At 27.0% G+C, this 21,860-nt stretch overlaps 1 protein-coding gene and 1 long non-coding RNA gene across 2 annotated transcripts; one reads left to right on the forward strand and one right to left on the reverse strand.

The window, feature by feature from the left end:
• Positions 1-4,401: 4,401 nt before the first annotated feature.
• LOC136085914 (uncharacterized) lies at positions 4,402-8,218 on the forward strand. Its single transcript, XM_065807789.1, has 2 exons — positions 4,402-6,644; positions 6,815-8,218. Exons 1-2 carry the CDS (start codon positions 6,467-6,469, stop codon positions 8,140-8,142), a joined length of 1,506 nt encoding a protein of 501 aa, XP_065663861.1. The 5' UTR covers positions 4,402-6,466; the 3' UTR covers positions 8,143-8,218.
• Positions 8,219-18,442: 10,224 nt separating this feature from the next.
• LOC136086561 (uncharacterized) lies at positions 18,443-20,795 on the reverse strand. The gene is made up of 2 exons (XR_010641428.1): positions 20,631-20,795; positions 18,443-18,827 (listed from the first exon to the last, which is right to left on the reverse strand). It is a non-coding gene; the product is annotated as an uncharacterized LOC136086561 (long non-coding RNA).
• Between the last annotated feature and the right edge of the window lie 1,065 nt (positions 20,796-21,860).

Below are 21,860 nucleotides of genomic sequence, written 5' to 3' on the forward strand. Positions count from 1 at the left end.
CTTTCTTTTTGTTGTGTGCATTTCTGTACCCATTTCATTTTGAAGACCAGTTATGTACCTGGCAATTTTATTTTATATTAATACTTAATTTAATATACAGATAAAAGGTAACATACAGGCAACTGAATATAAAGAGACAGAGAAATAAATATAAAAGCATTTAAACAATTTAATTTAAATATTTATAAAATATACCTGTAAGCTTTATCAAAAAATGGATTCCAGATGCATTTATTACTGATGCAAAGTGCTGCTTTATAACCCTTAGCAAATGGATTTCTTGAATTAAGATGGTCGAAAAGCTGATGAATCAATCGTATAAATTTTATTGTAGCTTCACAACCCTTAAATTGTGGTAACTTAAGTTCGGTCCAACAGTATTCGATAGCATCAGCAACACTAGAACTAAACACTTGAGCTGCAAGGTTAACTTTCATTTTCTGTTGCCTCCAATCTATATGTTGAGATTCAAGTTTATTACCAAGTCTCAGACCCTCCACATCTTGAAGGTTGTGTAAATCTTTAATATAATTCCAACATAATTGTTTTTTTTCTGAATCAAACAAAATGCCTTTTTCTGCTAATGTATTTCTCATCAGTTTTAGCATATGACATACATCAAGAAGAACAAAAATTTTTTCATTTGCTATTAGTGGATGTGAAAATGAAGGTACCATTTTAGTAACTTTCAATGCAACCCCAAGTTCTGCTAGCATACTAAAATGGCAAGATGGACCATCACAAGTAATTGATACAACTTTGACACCTGCGTCAGACAAACGCTGAATACAGATTCTAATGAGATTAGCTCTTTCACTTCCAGTGAGACCATTAATAAAAAAATATCCACATGGAACTTTCCATGAGCTATTAACACATACAACCATAAAAACTAATACATCCTTTGCTACAGGTGTTGAGTCATCGTCTATATCATAGCCAAGATCATAGTAACCACTGTATTTTTCACCGTCCCATGATATATGTTTTTTAATGCTCATTTCACCCAACACGAGAGAGCAAACTACTGTTTTATCTTTACATTTTGCTTCTTCAACTTTTATCTTTATAGCTTCAAATGCAGGTTTTGTAAAACCAGGATTCGCATCAATTTTTGCATACCATTTTTGAATGTGTGATTGACAAGGCAAGGCAAAATCAAATGTTTTGCGTACAAACTCGTTTGCTTTTGTAGAATAAAATTGCAACGTCAATGCAAATGCTTTTACTTCAGGGGGATATTTTTTCCCCTTTTTGGAATGCTTACCAGTAACAATTTTTTGCATAAGTGCTCTTGGTACTCCAGAAAATGTCTTTAAAAGCATTTCTTGACAGTTATGGGAAATCATTTTGTTTTTATTCAAACTTTGAACCACAGACTTGATAGAAATTACTGTTTTTTTCATTCTGCTACACTTTCATTGAACAATTTTTAGCTTTTTTTTTTAAATGCAAATTTTTTTTTGATGGCTCGTTTCAAGTTTTTTATTTAATTCCATATAGCTAGAGCAGCACTCATCCACTATAGTCAATTCTTTGTTTTCATTATGTACTTCAGTTTGCAAATTTATTGCCTATAATATATATAAATATATATATATATATATATATATTTATACATACATTAATAAATAAATATATTAACTTAAATAAATAAATATATTTTATATTTGTATTTATATGTATATATAATATATACATATACATATAAATACAAATATAATATATATATATATATATATATATATATATATATATATATATATATATATATATATATATATATATATATATATATACACATATATATATATATATATATATATATATATATATATATATATATATATATATATATATATATATATATATCATAAATATATACAATATATACATATACATATAAATACAAATATAAAATATATATACATATATATATCATAAATATATTTATTAATTTACTATTTACTATAAACAGCCTCAGAAACCTTTGGGTTGTAATACACTAACATTGCCCAACTAATGATTCATACAACAATGTGTAAGCTGTTTACCTTGCAAATATGTTACAAGCCTTAGGCATTTTACAGCGGGTAATTAAGAATCAAAAGGTGTATACTGATATGTACTTAAATCTAATTATATATTTGTGTATATATATATATATACATATATATATATATATATATATATATATATATATATATATATATATATATATATATATATATATATATATATATATATATATATATATATATATATATATATATATAGAAGTTTGTGCTTTGCAAACCTTTTTTAGATGGTCAGGAAACTGTTTAAATCAAGTAAGTGTGGCATTATTTCTAAGTTGAATTGTCTGACCAGTTCTATCAATGTCTCTTTCCATAAAATGGTGTGAGCAAATAACACCAGATTTACTTGGTTGCCAATTATCGCGATACATCTTTAAAATCCATTCTCTCTTACGGTCTTCATTTAAAGAAAATCTATAACATATTAATGTTATAAGCAATGCTTATACATATATATATATATATATATATATATATATATATATATATATATATATATATATATATATATATATATATATATATATATATATATATATATATATATATATATATATATATATATATATATATATTATTGTCATAGATTCTATGATAGAGATATATTATAATATTAATCTAATTATAATACTATTGTTTTTATATTATTATTAAAGAAAGCAGTGGTCATTACATACAAATGAAAAGTTCTTCTTAATTTTCTTTTAACAACAGATTCTTCATCGGAACTTCCTGAACTATCACTTCTTAAGCCCCCAGTTCTTTTTCTTTTTTTGCACCCATAAGCAGAACACTCTGAACCTCGAAGATCTTTTTTTAATCCGCTCATATTTGTATTTTCTTAGCTGTGATTTGATACCGCGTATTTAAAGCGATTAGTCGAAAAACAGAACTAAAAGCTTACGGGATTTAAATTCTTGGGGCTTTCCAATATGGCGATTTTGGCGTCAAAAAATTAGAAGTTTTGTTCGGAGTTGCGCTATCGAGTTGTTATTGAGATCAGTGGACCAAATTCATATAAACAACATAATCAGTTGATACACTAAACACTGTTTATAATATATTTACATAGATATATTACATTTTAAAATATTATTGGCTTTAGCTTTTCAGGAATCAAATTATTATTTGTAATCCCTTATATAATTAAATATGCCAGTTTTTCTGTTCAGCCATCAATTGTGTAAACAAACGTGCAAAGAATGTTGAAAACAGTATATCTTTTTTTAGATTCCCAAACGAGAAAAACAGACAAGTAACTGTTCACTATATTTGATATATTAAAAAAATAAATATATCAAAACTTTAAAGATATTTATAAAACAATGTAAATGCATAATATGATGAAAAATATTGATACATAATATGATGGAAATAACTGCAACAAATTTATAAGGTTAACTTTTTTTTAGATGCAAACTTTGGGTTCATAATTGTCGTCGTCAAGATCTTGATACAAAATCTTGTGAAGAACTTAATCTTAGTTATACGATTTGCAGTGAACATTTTGATTCATCCCAATACTATCTAGCTAACAATGGCAGTAAAATAGTACTTTTAACTGCTGTACCAACAATTTTTAACTTTCCAATTCAACCATCTTCGTTAAATTTAAAGAGAAAACAACCAACAAACAGAACTTGTTTACAGGATAAAATACAAAAAAAAAGAAGTCAGTAATACAATTGAATTTAGCGCAAGAAATAGTGTTGATACTACTGGTACAAATGATATATCAGCTGACAAAACCAATTTTAGAAATAAGTATATGTCATCTCAAGTTAAGATTTTTCGTCTTAAAAAAAAAAATAAAGAACTTACAGTTAAAGAACAAAATGTTACAAAATTGTGATGGTTCAATAGAACACATAAATTTATCTAAAAAATTCTTAACTACTACCCAGCTACAATTTTTTGAAAGTCAATTACTTATGAAAAATCGCGTTAAAAAAGGAAATAGTTGGACTGTTAAAGATAAACTGTTATCCTTGAGGATTATATATCACAGTCCACAAACTTTTAAAAGTGCCAAGATGAGATTTTCATTGCCTGCTAGAAGCACTATTTTAATGTTTCTAGAAAAATCTTTTGGGACCCTAGTATCTGGATTTTCAAATAAGGTTATGACCTTATTAAAAATGAGAGTTAAAACCATGACAAAAATAGAAAGGAACTGTTCCCTTGTTTTTGATGAAATGTCTTTAAAGCAACATCTGGATTATGACAAAAACAGTGACAAGGTTGTTGGAATTCAATCGAATGGTAAACCAGTGAACCAAGTACTTGTATTGATGGTTCGAGGGTTATCAACAAAATGGAAACAACCAATTGCTTATTTTTATAGTAATAATGCCATGAGTTCAACCAATTTAGCTAAGATCTTATATAATGCTATGGTTCATCTACATGCAATAGGTTTAGCTGTAAGATGTCTTGTTTTTGATCAAAGTTCAACTAATATTAGAGCTATTAAATTTCTAGGATTTTCATTATTAAATCAACAAATTTTACATCCAACTACAAGAGCAAAGGTATATATAATATTTGATCCACCACATCTCATAAAAAGTCAGAAATAATTTAATACAACATGACATTCTGTCTGATGGTAAAATAATCTCGTGGAAGCATCTGCAAGAGCTCTATAATTTGGAAAAAGTTAATGCTATCCGCCTTGCTCCAAAATTGACAGATTGTCATTTAGATCCAGGATCACAATTAACAATGCGAGTAAAGTTGGCAACACAAATTTTTAGTAGTCAAGTTAGTACTGCTTTGAATGTATATGCTTCTACAAAACTATTGCCTGAAAAAGTTTTGTCTACATCCTTTTTTATTAAAAATATGGATATTTTATTTGACATAATGAATTCTCGTAAACTAATAGCAGATAAACCAACACGTTCTGCTTTAATGTTAAATAACAAGTTTATTCAACAACTTGAAGATTTGAGAGTTTGGATTAAGGGGTGGCATTTTTGTGGTGCTCGTAGCCAAAAAGGTCCAGTCATTGGGGTTTAGATGTTACTATTTCTAATATTCTTTGTCTCACAAACGAATTGCTTCACGAGGATTTCTTTTATGTTTGCACAGCTCAGTTTAATCAAGACTGTTTTGAAATTTTTTTTGCATTAATACAAAGCAAAGGAGGTTGGAATGACAGACCAACAGCATTGCAATTTAAATCAGCATATCAAAATGCTTTAGTACTCCTTTCAATAGAGCAATCTAATTCTAACAGTAATTGTCTCCCAGAATCAGTAATTGTCTCCCAGAATTTTTTGGTTGCAGTTACTGTAGATTCAATTACTAACAAAGTATTTAAGAACCAAATTTCTGCAAATGAAAAATTGATTTTTAAACAGCCATCTTCATTAACAAAAAAATTACAACCTTGTATTTTACAAAATGTTTCAAGTGATTCACTTTCGCAGTCAGTTAAGCAAGTTTTAAAATCGATTGCAGAATATTCAATAAAGAAAGTTCAAATTTGTCAAAAATGTGTCCAAGTTCTTTCAAGTGTCATATCAAGTGGAATTAACTTATTTAATACTGATTCTTTTTTACAAAACTTGCTTCAAGATATGGATATGTTTTTATAATACAAATCAAAATTTTACTTACTAAAAGAAACATCATACAACAAATTATTAATGAAATAAAAAATCATTGCAATTTTAGATTTCTTTTTGATGAACATGTTGATCATGCCTTTCTCTTGAAAGAAAGTTTAATTAGAAACTTTGTTATTATGAGAATGTCTTATTTTATACGCTTTTATAATCGAGATATACAACCACGAAACAAGGCATGTAAAAAAAAGTTGGCTCGTATTATTCATGGATAATCCTTGCATTAATGCTTGTGATAATGATTTGATTTTATTAATAAAAGATATTTCTTATAAAAAATAGTGTTTTTTTCTCACAGCATCATTTATTAATTTAGAATCTAAATAAGAATATATTTAAACGAATAAGGTCATAAAAATGCTTTTAAATTGCAGTTTTGCAAGTTTTTATCACTATCATTAATATATTCATGTTAAGTTAATAATGTTATACAAGTAAATTTATGAATAAGTTAACAATTTCAAAAGTTTAGTTATTTTCAAGTTGCCTGATATGATTGTTATTTAAATTTATGTTATTAAAATTCATCAAGTTTGCGTATTAAGATCATTTTGGTCCCGCAAGACATCCCGCAATGCTTTGTGGCTAAAATTACACTATTTTGTCGGGAGTTGGCAGCCCTTGCTTTTTAGCCTCGGCGGCGAGTGACAAAACCCGCCCCTGATTGCAATTCATGATATTCATATGAGCGCCGAACGTCCGCAAAATTTTATATCCGCCATGATGGGTGGCAAAAATATGTAAACAAAAGTAAAAATGGTAAAAAGCTGTTGCGCACCATACTGTGGAAACAGAAAAATTAAAGGTAGCACAATTTCTTTTCATAGGTTTCCGAAAGAAGTAGAGCGAAGGGGGTTATGGGTTGCTTTCTTAAAGAGAAAGATTTTGCCGAATTTGGAGTTTGCTTACATTTGCGGTGAACATTTTATTACTGGTAAGTCAAGTCTTTTTGTATGAATTTATTAAATGTTAAATACATTAACACATGAGCACTTATAAATTTACATATAAATACATGCATATATAGGTATATATATTTATATACAACAATATATATATATTTATTTATTTTTTATAATAAACATATATATGTTTATTTTTTAGGAAGAAAAAATGATGATAAAAATCATGTTGACTATGTTCCTTCCATTAAAAATGTTAACAGAAACAATAAAGGTATACCTATTGAATTTAATGACATGTCATGTCATTCATCAAGGAAAATATATTCAGAAAGATCAAATCGTTTAAAGAAGAGGAATGCTGAAAAAGTGCTTATTGAAGAAAATAGTATTAACAGTTGTTTTCAAGAAGAAATTGTTGAAGAATCCGAAACTATCAAAATTATAAGAGAGTTAAGAGAAGAAAACGAGAAGTTTAAAAATTCAATTAAAAAACTAAAAGAAGACAGTAAAGCAGAAATTGAACTTCTTCAAAAGGAAAATATGAAATCTAAATATATTATACAAAAATTAAAAAATGTAAATACTGCACTCGTCAAGAAAAACAAAAAATTGAAAAATCAAATTGATGAGGCTACTTTTAAACTAATAAAAGACAAAAAGAAAGTTCAATTTTATACAGGTCTTCCTGATATACATGTTTTTAAACATGTTTTTAACTTAATTGAAAACTACGTGCCAGCTAATAATGCTTCAACTATGACAAAGTTGCAAGAATTTTGTATTGTTTTAATGAAACTGCGTCTTAATTTGCTGGAACAAGATATAGCGTATAGATTTGGGATAAGTCAACCAACCGTATCACGAATCTTTGAAAAATGGCTTCTTGTAATGGCACGCAGACTATCCTTTTTAATAAAGTGGCCAGAGAGAGATATATTAAGGAGAACAATGCCAACTTGTTTTCGAGAATTTTTTCCTAAATGTATTGTTATTATTGACTGTTTTGAGATTTTTATTGAAAAACCAAAAGATCTGACAGCTAGAGCTCAAACTTTTTCTAAATATAAGCACCATAATACTGTTAAAGTTTTAATTGGCATTACTCCACAAGGCTCAATATCATTTGTTTCAGAAGCTTGGGGTGGAAGAGTATCTGACGTTTATATTACAGAAAATTCTGGAATATTAAATAATTTACTTATTGGAGATCAGGTGTTAGCAGACAGAGGTTTTACAATTGCAGATTCCGTTGGTTTATATTGTGCAGAATTAAAACTTCCTGCTTTTACACGAGGAAAGTCTCAGTTATCTCAAATAGAAGTTGATTGGACTCGAGAGATTGCCCGTGTACGAATACACGTTGAACGTTTAATTGGGCTCTTAAGAAATAAATACACAATTTTGCGAGGAATACTTCCTAATAAATTAATCAGTCGAACAGATGATGGAATATGTAAACTAAATGATATTTTAACTGTTTGTTCTGCTTTATGTAACCTTTGTTGTGGAGTAGTCCCTATTGATTGACTTTTATTTTAATATATAAAAAAAATACATAAATGTAGTGTTATGTTTATTTATTGATTTAAAACTTTTTTTTTTTAATTCTGGTTTTCTTGTGGCAACAATATGGGCAAAACCATTTTCCAATGGGTTTGCTTGTGAGTCCAAGACAATTAAGATGATAGGTTTTTATAACGCAAGTTAAATCGAAACATTTAATTATAATACTCTCTTTGATTTTACCGCAAGTACATATTGTTTCAAAATTGTTACTTTGTTTTAATTCCCCAATATTTACAAAAGTATTATGATTTCTAGAATACCATTTAGCAAGGAGTTCAGGCAATATCGCTAAGATAAAAAAATCTCTTGCTTTGTTTAAGTTTTCAGTGAGGAATTCTTTATCAACATAAATTTTTTCAATTAGACTAGCTTCACCATTATACACAATAAAATAACAAATCGGAATATTTGAAATTAACATTCGTAGCTGAACTTGATAATAGTATTGATGATTTCTTTTTAAATAGTCTTTTCCATCCTTTATTTCCATGCAAAACTCTTTAACATTATTTGCCAGTTCAAAGGCATTTCTTTTTGTGCATTTAAATGGACATTTTATCTCAACTATGTATTCATGAGAACAGCATGTACATTTCATAATACCATCAGGAGTTGCTCCGAGGTATGGCCATCTGGGTGTTCTAAGCAATCCACAATCAAAATTTTCAACATTTTTGTGAGTTGTTAATAGATGCGATTTTAAACAATTTTTAGCTGCAATTTCATTATCACAACCATACTTTGTTGCTTTGGTAATAATTTATTTTGTGATGGATAACATATTTGCATTATTAAATTTTTAGAAGGCATGGCTATATTTGAATGACAACAAGCTTTAAATTTACTAGCTGTTATAACCCCAGCACGTGCTCTAAACCATAAACTTGATTGGGATTGATTTTTTGTATGATCTGAAATCAATTTAATTTCATCTTCAGTTATTTTTATATCTAAAAAAGTTTTATTTGAAAGTTGCACGAGTTCATGATACTTTAATTGTTCATATTCTCTTTTGTAAAAGTTAAAAATGATTGTATTAAGTTTTGCAACTAAAGGTATATATTTATAACTATATTCAGGAATTATACGAAGAATTACACTATCTCTTGCATTATATGATATTTTACTGTAAAAGTTAGCAATTTCTGATTTACTTGGAATTGGAACGGATGAGGCTTTTTCGATATAAGGTTTTGCTCGTGTTTTGTTCTTTACTTTTGCTTCAAATTTTTTTTTAGGAACGGTAAAATTAATTTGTGAAAGTGGCAAATAAGTAACTTCCTTAAGGTTTGGCGGCAACCAAGCACATAATTGAGATGTACAAGCATCATCGTTATTTCTTTTCCGATAATCAGATGTTAACATTAAATAAAATAATGTTGCTCCAATATGAGAACAGACTTCGCCTAAACCTGCCTTACATGTGCAATGTGCATTTATAACTTCACCATCTCCTTGAATGCTAACCCATACCCTTGTTGGAGTTTTAGAAAAAATGCTCTGACCATGTCTTACACGACTGGTAACAATATATATAGACTTTACACCATGAATGAACTTTACAAGAACGTTGTGAACAAGACCACTAGTTACATAGTTGTAAGACTCAAGACCTTTGTAAGATTTTAAACTAGAACTTGTAAACTGACTAGGAAAGTTGATTAGATAGCTGTATATATCAGCAAAAGTTAAATTAGACCATTCGTCTACGTTATTAGTTAGTTCACAGTCTTTTTCTGATAAAGAATACGGGTCAAAAATAATCTCTAAAACTGATAATTTTTCTTCGTATCTCTTTTTTGCTTCCAAATTAAGACTCTCGTAATACTGCGATCGCATAATTGTAAGCAAAGAAGAATTTAAATCAATTACAACAGATCGGCTTTTTGTATCTAATATTTGTTTACATTTTTTTGCCACCCATCATGGCGGATACAAAGTTTTGCGGACGTTTGGAGTTCATATGAATATCATGAATAAGGTTTATATTATACATGGAAGTAACGAAAGCATAAGACAATATTATTTGGAACAATCTATTCTTTGTCAAGTATGCGCTTACAACTGATTGTATTCTGTATTTGTTTTAAAAATTTGAACACATATTTTTACTTAAAACATCAAATTAACATTTAAAACGAACAAAGAATTCAGTTATAAAGACTATATATATATTTTTTTTTATTCACTTGCTTCTTTTCGTCTTTTTGCTTTTTCTTATTTTCTTTTTCAGGTACCTCCTGTAAGACCTTTTCTCTCTCTATTGATGCATGTTTTTTTTTTATATACGTTTATTTCACAACTACAAAGTATTTACAAGTAGGGGAGAACCTTAATGAATGGGACAGTTTTCGTAAAATGGATTTTTTGAGGTTGATAAATTTGTTTAAAAATTACTTTGAAAATAGTTTGATAACTATTAACTCTCGTACTATGATAAACAAAAACAAAACAATTGATTCTGCATATGGGTATTGATAAAAAGAGAATTTTATTGGACCATGGCATTTGTCCCATTCATTAAGAACTACTCATTGAATGGGACAAAAAAAATTATTGAATGGGACAAATCTAAAAAATTAATAAAAGAAGAGAGTTCCTAAGAAACTTTCAAGGCAGTCAAGCAGTAAGGATAGTTTCTACAATTAGGGAACCCGAAAAAGCTATAAATATAGCAGAATGTCTGCATATATTGACAAACCTAAAATAATTTTATTAAAAAATATATGTATATTAAAAATAAATTAAAAACAGGAATAATTGCTTTTAGTAAAATAAAAAGCGTTTTTTAAATGCTTGGATATAATTCCCAGTAATGAAACATTTCCAATAGGGAAATGAGTCGTTGCCTACAGCATCCCTATGCTAAATTATAAATTAGAAATAAATAAACAACTTGATACCATATAAAGTATCTAGTTTACTTTCAAAAAACTCAATAACAAAGCATCTTATTAGATATTTAAAAAATTCATTTTATTTATGTTTAACCAAAATACAAAAATCAACAATTATTGCTTGTTGCAAAGTACATGAAATAAAAACCAATAAATCAAAGAAAGTGTAGAAGATATTAACAGTCAACTTCACATAGTTCGCATTCATAATAACGCTTCTTGCTGTTATTATTACAATTGCCACATATCCACCATTGACAAGTAAAACACTGAATCCAAGCAGGCCCAAAGAAATTTTTCCAGTTGCATTTGCATATTTTGCAAGTATTTTGCTGTTGTTGGTTTACGGGTTCATTTTTTACAGATGACACAAAAAATCTGCATTAGAGTTTTCTGTTTCTTTCACTCTATTGAGGTCAATTTTTCTTTTTCGATTTTGTGTGTTAATTTAACCAGTTTCAAAAATTTTCCTCTTATCTACTGTCTTTTCTGGAGTTTTAGTTAATATAGTACTTTTACCCTGCTGTCTTCTTTTTTTAGAATCTTTTCTTGGGGGTGCTTTAGGGTACGGATGAATGGTTTCTGGACTAACTATTTTGACTGATGATTCTGAAGAATCAGCTTGTTTATTTTTTTTATATGATTGTTGATTATCTGGTTGTTTATTTTCTGGTTGCTCGACAGGAAGAGGTCTGTCACTAACACTAGATGATATGAAATCACTTTCCCCAAATATTTGTCTATTAAGTGGATAGATCCCACATTTAGAAAATCCACTGCAAGCATATTTTATTGTGAATGACATATTATATGTTCTGCATGCTAGCTGAGGTAAATTATATATGTTAATAATTCTCCCTGGATTGGAGGCCAACCATTCATTCTGAGCCAATCTAAAATAAGATTTAAAAGAACCAAACACCGAAACATCCAAAAGCTGCAATCTATGACTGCAGTGTAATGGAAATGTTAATAAAATCAAAAAGTTTTCTTTTGCAAATTTTATTGTTTCAAATGAAATGTGGCTTTCGTGGTTGTCCATTAATAACAGCACTGGATGATCCACAGATGGCTTAGCATGGGAAACAAAGTGCTTCATTGCAACTTAAGAGTTCTCACTTGTCATCCAACCATTTTTGTTACACAGCCCTAAGCTTCCTGTTGGGGCTCCACTTATCATAAAATCCTTGTAGTTTACTCTCGGAAATATAAAGACAGGTGGAACTGTATTACCCATAGCATTCACAAAAGCTAACATTGTCACCAATGAACCTCTTTCTGCTGGAACAGCTTGTGATACCCTTTTAGTTCCACGAGTTGAAATAATCTTTGGAGGATTGGTTACTGTTAATAATCTTGTCTCATCTGCATTAAAAATACATTCTGGTTTGAATTTATATTTTAATTGAACTTCTGACAAGTTATCAAAAAACATTGATACCGTATGTTCATTAAATGCAGTTGCACGAGCAAGACAAACTTTTTCTGGCTTACGTAGTGATAATTTTGGATGTCGTATCAAAAAACTTTCCAACCATTGCTTTCCAGCCATTTTATTTTGGTGCCATGACTCTGGAATACTTTTAAAATTTAATGCAATTCCATACTTGTAGGCTAACTGCCTAGTTTGTAATTTAGTTAAACTATAGCACATATTTGAAGATGTATGCAAATAATCTGCAATAGCACTTTCCTCGGACGCATGAAATATTTTTCTATTTCCAATGTTTACAGTGTGTTTATAGTCTGGCAGCTTTTGATATCTTGCCATTTTAACAGCTCTACCTAATGCAGATTTTGATAAACTATATGTTTCAGCTGCATCTCGTATGGAAATACCCTTAAGAACACTTTTGACTGCATCTTCAACATCTAAAGAGTTTTTACATATAAATTTTGTGTTTGGTTTCATCTAAAATAAAATTTGAAACTTCACAAAAAACCAAATATATGCAAAATGCAAATATTTAAATACAAACATTAAATATATAATTAAAATACACACAGATATGCACACACATATATATGTATGTATATGTATGATACATATACATGTTCAGAGTAAAGAGAGAACTAAATCTCTATTAAAATTATTTCTTTAGTATTCTTTAAAGTTGTGTCGATCAATAGTTTATTAAATGAAATTAATTTTAAATATTTAATTAGATATGTTGATGTATGATATTTATAATATGTATAAATATGTATAAATGTTTAATTAGATATGTTGTTGATAACAGAGTATTAAAAAGATGGCGAATATTACATACATTATATATATATATATATATATATATATATATATATATATATATATATATATATATATATATATATATATATATATATATATATATACACATACTTATAATTCCTGTTTGGTAGTTATTTATTGTATTTATATACATTTATGTATATCTATCATTTATAATATTAATTTGTAGCTAAAGCATTGGTCACACTTGTTTAGAACCACATTCTAACATCAAATTAAAACGTATTTAAAAATAATATTATGTGTGACCATAACTAAGTTTTTGAAATATGTTTTTCTGCTTTTTTCACATCAGGCCGTTTGGAAATGTCCCATTCAATAATCAATACTTTGTCCCATTCAATAGGCTTCCCACTATATCCACAAATGACAGGACAGGCTAAAAACAGTAATACCTAACCGCAAATGCTTTACAAATTTAAAAAGTAGAGACATTTGGGTGTTTAAAAATGGAGTTTCATTTTTCATAACTTTAGTAATCGCTGCAAAATCAGACACAGAGAATTGTTTTTAAAAATTACTTTTTGTTCTTCAAAACACAATAACATCCAATGCCATTATGTTTAGACTATAATAGAAATAAAGATTTGGTCTGTTGAATGATTGTGTCAAACACTTCTTACCACAGTAGTTTGGATAGCCAACCGTAGATGCTTCTGAGCAAATTTGATTTTGTCCCATTCAATAATTGTCCCATTCATTAAGGTTCTCCCCTAACCAATCACAGATTGGCGGTAAATATAAAAAAATATAAATCATAAATATAAAGTTCGAAATGTACGAAGTAAATAAAAATATAGTTTCGCACAACTCCGAGACATTAATAAAATAAATATCAATTACAACAATATAATAACGTGAACGTAAAAATAATCTGAGAAATATGCCTCTATATTATTCCAATTAAAAATAAAAATACAATAAATAAAAATAAATCTGCTGATTTTTCGGAGGAGAGTTTTGATGTTTCACTATAAATTTATTTACTACATTTCAAAATAATGTTAGTGTGTAAATAAGATAAAAATGAAATTTGTGTAAGATTGATAAAAAGAATTACTTATTTGTAGTTATAGGAAGCTCGCAGAAGACTGAAGTCAGTCTTGTCATCAAGTACCTATTTCAGAGACGTGTAATGCACATAAAAAATGAGCTGCATACGTGGTATATATGTATGTGTTATATATATACCTTGTTATTAATATTTTTTTTTATCGATTTGTATTAAAAGTTAAGCTACATTTATTTACTTCTTTATTCAAATTTAAAAAAATTCCTTACAGTTGTTTAATTTGATTATTTTAGTTTTTAGCCTTTTTTTTAGATAATAGTGATTCGTTTCTGGAAACTAATTTGTTAAATAAATAGGAACTACGATATGTAATAGAGAATTTTGAGAGTTTTGTTGTTTCAAAAGGTATTTTAAAGTTGCCTGTTGCTCTTGTATTGTATTTATTTATATTGTTTTTAAAAAAGTGTGTTGTAGAATGTTCTGGAACCAGACTTTATATTTAAACATGAAAAGTATATTTTAAAATATTTATTTGAAATATATTTAGTGCGTTCATTTGTTCCAGTAAGGGTTGAGCACAAGTAAATTTGTTTTTGTTGTATACTAGTCTTGAAGCGTGTTTTTGACGTAAGTAAAGTGGTTCTAATTTAGATTTGTGGGTACTGCTCCATGCTATGTTGGCATACATGAGATAGCTATGTATTAATGAAAAGTAGATGAGTTTTAGACTTTTTTGTGACAAAAATGGTCTTGCCTTGTAAAGTAAACCTATGTTCTTTGATATTTTTGTGTTTATGTAGTTTATGTGGGGTTTCCAAGAGATGTGTTCATCAGTTAGAACTCCTAAAAACTTTGTATTCAGAGCTCTTTTGATGGTTATATTTTCTATATTAATTGTTGGTAGGTTCAGGGGTATTTTTTTAATTTGTTGATAAGAGTGAAATAGTATATACTTAGTTTTTTCTATATTGAGTTTATTTGATTTAAACCATATATTAACTTTTTTTAGTTCAGCATTTGTTTTTTCATAGAGGTCTTCGATTGACTTTGACGAGTAAAATAAGTTTGTATCGTCGGCAAACATTATAGTTTTAAAGATACTAGAGGCGTTTGGAAGATTGTTTATATAAATAAGAAACAAAAGAGGAGCAAGAATGAAACCTTGGGGTACAGCACATTTTTGGGTACCAGTTTAAAGCTTGATATTTTATGCCATGGTTTTTCATTTTTGTTAGTAAATCTCATGGTTGACGATGTCAAATGCCTTTGACAAATCAATAAAGATTTAGGGGTATAAAACTGTAATAAAATTAAAATGAGTCTTATAATAACTTTAGCACTTGTAAAGTACTGTTTTCTTACATACAGTTACTTTATATTGCATGTATTTAGAAATATACAATTGCTAAAAGTATGTAGTCTCTAACACTTATTTATATTTTTAGAGCTCCTGGATACCAAATACTAGGATTAAGTATATATGTGTGTGTATATATATATATATATATATATATATATATATATATATATATATATATATATATATATATATATATATATATATATATATATATATATATATATAAAGAGTAAGAGAGAGATCGACCAATGTTGCATAAGCAGTTTACATAAGCATAAACTATGTTTTATTATTATATAAATTTTTATTATATTTTAGGAATTAAAAAGAACAAACAATACAAGCATTTTTTAAAAACACATTAAAATGCTCACATGAAATTTAAGTTAATTTGAATTCATATTAAACTAAAAGTTAATCAAGTTAAAATGTTACTTAGTTTTTTTACATACGCTAAATCTAAAATACAACTATTTTTTATATATACTATTTTTTAGAAGACTATATTTGTCGTCATATTAGTTGTCCCAATATTTCAACCCTATAATAGGATTGAAATAGTGGAACAACTATTATGACGACAATTATACTCTTGTAAAAAATACTTAAATATGGTTGGATTTTACTAATGTAGATGCCAAATTAAGATTCTAAAGTAGACTTTTTTCAGTTTTCATTGTCTAAAAGGTGGCCTTTTTTAGTATTAATTTTTTTTAATGTAATTTTACATTTAATGATAACAGTGAAAGATGTTCATTTCTAAATTTACTTGATTCAAATTTATTATTTTGATTAAATTTTTTTCTCTAGATTAATTTATGAAATACCTCACGAAACCGATTTGATCATTAAAAGCACAGTATCATGTTCTTACGTGGCAGATTTTACAAATTTTTAATGTTTAAAAACTTTAAGATTTAAATCATGTTTAAAAACTTTATGATAGTATGAAGTAGGTGTACTGTACATACAATTGAAATAAATTTTGATATATGCTATTAATCTACAGATTGATTATATTGATGAATTTCAAAAATTCAATTGATAATTAAATTAAAAGTTAAATCAGTATGATACAATTTTTTAAATTATGTTACACTGAGAGATAAATAAATGAAATTAATCTATGACTTTTTTTTTGTTGTTGTTGAAAGTATAATTAATAGTTATTATATAAACTTGTTTCCCTCCCATGGGACACAAAGCTCCACAATCTTGCAAACCTGGCCTTAGAGCCAATGGACAGATTCAAACATGTTTACTCTAAATTTAGAGATTTTAATAGTGTATATTATAACATATTAAAATTATACTCTCAAATATTTTTAGCTCTTTAATTAAACTATTAATATTATACAAATGATGGGTTTACCTTATCTGCATGTTTTTTTTCATGCCCTTTTAAACTACCTTAAATACAGAAAAAGTTGAATTAACATAATTTACTTTTGATCCTTTTTTTTTTTTTTTTTTTTTAAATTATACATGGGGTATTGATTTTGTAGTTATAAGGCTTTCAACTAATGTGACACTTTTTTTGACCTTTTTTGATTCCTCCCTCCACCATAAGAGATTTTGTGATATTTTTTATCAACCCCTTCCCCCTTCTTTCCCTCTTATGTGACGTGACATTTGTAAATAAAATAAATCTGAGTTCGCAATTTTTGCTAAAAGTTTACTAATTCCGTTGTGATAAGAATTTAAATTGATATTTAGTTCAACTTCAATTCTTATCACAACGGAATTACATTACACAAAAAAGGAGTTATTCTTTAAAAGAACCTTAGAGTTATTCTTTAAAAGAACCTTAAAAAACGTTAGATGTCATATAATTAGCGTGCAATGGGGAACGGCGGTGCAAAACTAGTTGTTTCGCTGCGTATATATTTTATGGACACCCATAAGAAGAAGTTGTATTAGGAGCGGATTTAGTATAGTACCCCTTAGAAAATGCCTTGGAGAACCAGTAGGAAAATGTACATACATTAACTGAGAGTTTTAATAGCGTTTAGTCGTGGTAATAGTGAGTCTGATATCATGACTAAAATATTTTATTTTTAAAAACTAGTACCTCAGTAAGGAATTTAAGATCTGAACAAACCCCGAAAGTTGAGGCCGTTGTAGTTACTTATATTTTGTCAAATGTAGTTACTTATTTTTTAAGTGCTACGAAATAAAAAATTTAAATGTTCAAAATAACAAAGTTTTCAATTAAGTAACATTTCAAAGTTCTTTCCCAAGGGTTGTCAATCTTTCACCAGTTATAAAGCGATCATCGCTTTATAACTGGTGAAAGATTGATAATCCTAAAATTAAAGGCACTTGATTCATTTAAGAATCAATAAAAAACAATTAATAAGTTTACGACTATTAGGGAACTATTCATCAAATCAAGAAAATGGACTATATACTGATCAACTTTAAAATATTTGAAAATTAGGCCAAGATGAATCTAAATATTTAATAAACAGGGGTGGGTAAAGGTAAAAAGAGCAACAATATCTGTTAGAATGATATTATATACGGATATAATAAACAGTGCTGGAGTAAGTGGGGCTATAGACCCGGCACATAAAATTGACCACTAAAAAAAATAGCCCTGGGTAACTAAGGTCATGACCTGCTACTGCTATATAGTGTGAATAATAATAGTAGCTATTATTATTACATATCGATTATAGTACAACAAGTATGAAATGCAACCAACAAAAAAAAAATTTATTTAGTAATTTTTATATATTTTGTAGTATTTTGCTTCTCTGTTTTTAATTTCATTTTTTGTCTAATATTTTAATCTCTTACAAATATATTTTTACATTATTTAGACTTTCTTTTTTAATAATTTATAGTTGCAATATATTGTTTTTTCTTTTTTCTCAAAGTTGTTTAAGCTTTCTGTATATAGGGTAAGTTTTTGATGGTGTGATTTAAGAATACTTTTTAAGTCCTTTGTTGGAGAAGGTTCGTGTTCGTATTATCCAAACCCAGCATCCCATTTTTTCAAAAATGGAATAGCACGATCTTCCAACATGTGTAACTTTGATAGCACTTAATCTGACCAATTAGCACAATAAAACTCTTTTAAATCTGCAATATATTTTTCTAAAGATAAATATACAATAATAGTAAAAAGCATATATCTTTTATCTGTATCATTTATTTTACATATTTCTCAAACATACTACAAAGTTTATCAACCAATAAATATTTAGGAATATCTAATCTAAAAACAAGACATTTAAAATAATATACTTTCAAGAATATTGTTCTAACTCAATTCAATTCTAATTCAAATAAATTTATTTTCTATCCAAAATTATCAAATTGCGTATTCGTCTATTAAATTGTCAATATGTCTGGAATCACACGCAAATTACCCTACCTATCTCAATCTGTTATTTCTTTACTGCTACAAAAAGTTCACATTATTATCTTCTAACTTTTAGTAAACTTCAATTATTTATCCTAAATCATCATTCAGTTAAGTACAGCCGTAAATCTATCACAAACCAATGCATAAAATCATGGAATAATTTTCACTTCAAATCATTAAACTCTATTACTAAAACCCGTCTTTATGCCTTTTTTTTGGAGAGATACTGTTTGTAAAATGTTAAGCTCATTGTGCGTTATTATTATTTCTTTTGGTATTATTATATGTAATATAAATATTATTATAACATTATTTTATTATTATTCATATCATTATTACTTATTGTTATTGTTTAATATTTAATTTAAATATTTATAAAAATTATTATTGTTATTGTTATTATTATTATATGGATTATGTTTATTAACATAAATATTATCAACATTGCTATTATTGTTACTGTCCTCGTTATAATTATTTTAAAATTAGTGCTATTATTATACAATTTATTTTTACTTTAGATTAGTACTAGTACAATTTCTAAATATCCATGAAGTGTAATAACCTTTTTTCAGGATATATATTGTTATTGTTATTATATATATATATATATATATATATATATATATATATATATATATATATATATATATATATATATATATATATACACACACATATATATATATATATATATATACTTGCTTGCATGTGTATGTTGCATACACACACACACAAATATGATATATGTGTGTATGTTTTCTATTTAGCAATTGCAAGTTTCCAAATACATGCAATGTAAAGTAAGTAAAAAAAAAACTTACTTTTCAATTAGCTGATTTAATATTAATAAATAATTTTATTTTTTTACATATTTTTTATCTTTATTTTTATAACATGATCGTTAAAAATGCACCAGAACGAAGTTATAAGAAAAAAATCTAAACATTAATAAACAAGTCGCTCTTCTACAGCAAAATAGCTTTCACAGAAATACAACTATGCGCATTTTAATTTGTTTTTAAAATTATTTTATTTGTCTAATATAAAAAATATGATGCTTGTTTATTGATTCATAAAAAAGTTTATAATAATGAACAGCACACTAAAAAATGCAAATAAATGGTTGTCATCTAAAATTTACTCTGTAGAACCGCAGCCGTTTAAAAAAAGCTCTAAATTTTTTACTAAACACTAGCGCATGCGTACCTCAACATAACGCTTTTTCCTAATATCTAAACGACAGTATAAGAGAAGTGAAATAAAAATAAAGTTCGTAATTTTAAATTTTCAAAGGTTTTTGATGTTCTATGTAAGTTATGTATAATCCGCTTTTTACATTTATTTTGGCTAAGATGTTGGTTTTGTTTCTGATAATTTTATATAGATTTAAAAAAATACTTCTCCCTATCAAACTTTTTTTTACAAAAATTTAAAAACCGATTATGACCTTTTTTTTTGAGAACTCGGAATTCGAAAACCGGTTGTTTAAAAAGTCGGTTTTTGTATAAATTCCACTTAAGTCCACTTACCTGTTTTGAAAATATTATTACGAGAAAATAAGCTTGTCTGTACACTACACTACCTTATACACACGTGCGTCGAATTTTGAGCTTTTTGAATAACCTAGACGAAATACTGTTGCTTAACTTTCAGCAATTTTAATTTAATTAATGCTTCGGTATAAACGAGTGAAGTTAATTGTCTTAGCCAGCAATTATTTTTAAAGTGACGATTTCTTTTCTATAAAAGATCATTTTTAGTAATGACGATTGAAGTAACGTTTCAATTTTGGCATTTTTGTGCGCGCGTTTAATAAAAAAAAGCCGAATCCCAACAATTAAAATGATTTTCAAAAGTTTTAAAGCTTAATATTATGAAGAATTTGTCTTTAAATTAAATACATTTTTTAAACGTTAGTCATATATTCGTTAGTAAACAACGAGTTTGGTTTTAGTTGTATTCTTTTGTTTTATAAAAACAAAAATAAAAAAGATTATTAACTGCAACAAAAACAACAACAAAAAAAAAACATTGGTAAATTTTTTCAATATTATTAAATATTGTCAACTATATATTAAATATCAAATATTATTAAATATTATCAAATATTATTAAATATTATTCTCTCATACATCTTTATGAATAAAAATGTCTTTATTATAAAAAGTTTTTGTTATTTTTTTATCAATAAAATAGTTACTAAGTTTTGTGTGTTTTTACAAAGTAATTTGAATTAATATTATACATGTAATAATTATATACCGTGTATTTAAATAAACCATACCAATATTTTATTATGCATAATAGACAGCTCTTAATAAATAAAAAAGTTTCCATTAAAATTAAATTTTGTTTTTTAACAAAGGTTGCTATAGATACATAATATAATAATTAAAAAGTTTTCAAGTAGTTACTTATATAATAATAGCAAATTTTCATAAAAGTAGTTAAAATAAACAACAACGAAAAAAGAACAAATTCATTTTAAAAAATAAAAATAGTTATGTTCGCTGCAACAAGCTGTCTGTAAGCGGAGAATTTAGAAGTATTTAAAAAAATTTTGACTATCCTCTTTATTAATTTACAGCAAGTTTAGCTATTAAAATTTTTTATTTGTCTGATTTCTTTTTTACTATTTACTATGTTATATAACACTACAAAATACTTAATTTTAAACGTTTTAACAGATATCAATATAAAATATCCTTTCACGTAGTAAATTATTTGAGCATATTAGATTATAAACGTGATTTAATTTT

The sequence above is a fragment of the Hydra vulgaris genome, chromosome 10 (assembly GCF_038396675.1).
Source record: "Hydra vulgaris chromosome 10, alternate assembly HydraT2T_AEP".
Taxonomy (NCBI): domain Eukaryota; kingdom Metazoa; phylum Cnidaria; class Hydrozoa; order Anthoathecata; family Hydridae; genus Hydra; species Hydra vulgaris.

Excerpts from the sequence above, each read along its gene's own strand:
- LOC136085914 (XM_065807789.1), top strand. The coding sequence starts at position 6,467 with ATGGTAAAAAGCTGTTGCGCACCATACTGTGGAAACAGAAAAATTAAA. Across the intron at positions 6,645-6,814 it reads CGGTGAACATTTTATTACTG|GAAGAAAAAATGATGATAAA; the intron begins GTAAGTCAAGTC and ends TTTATTTTTTAG.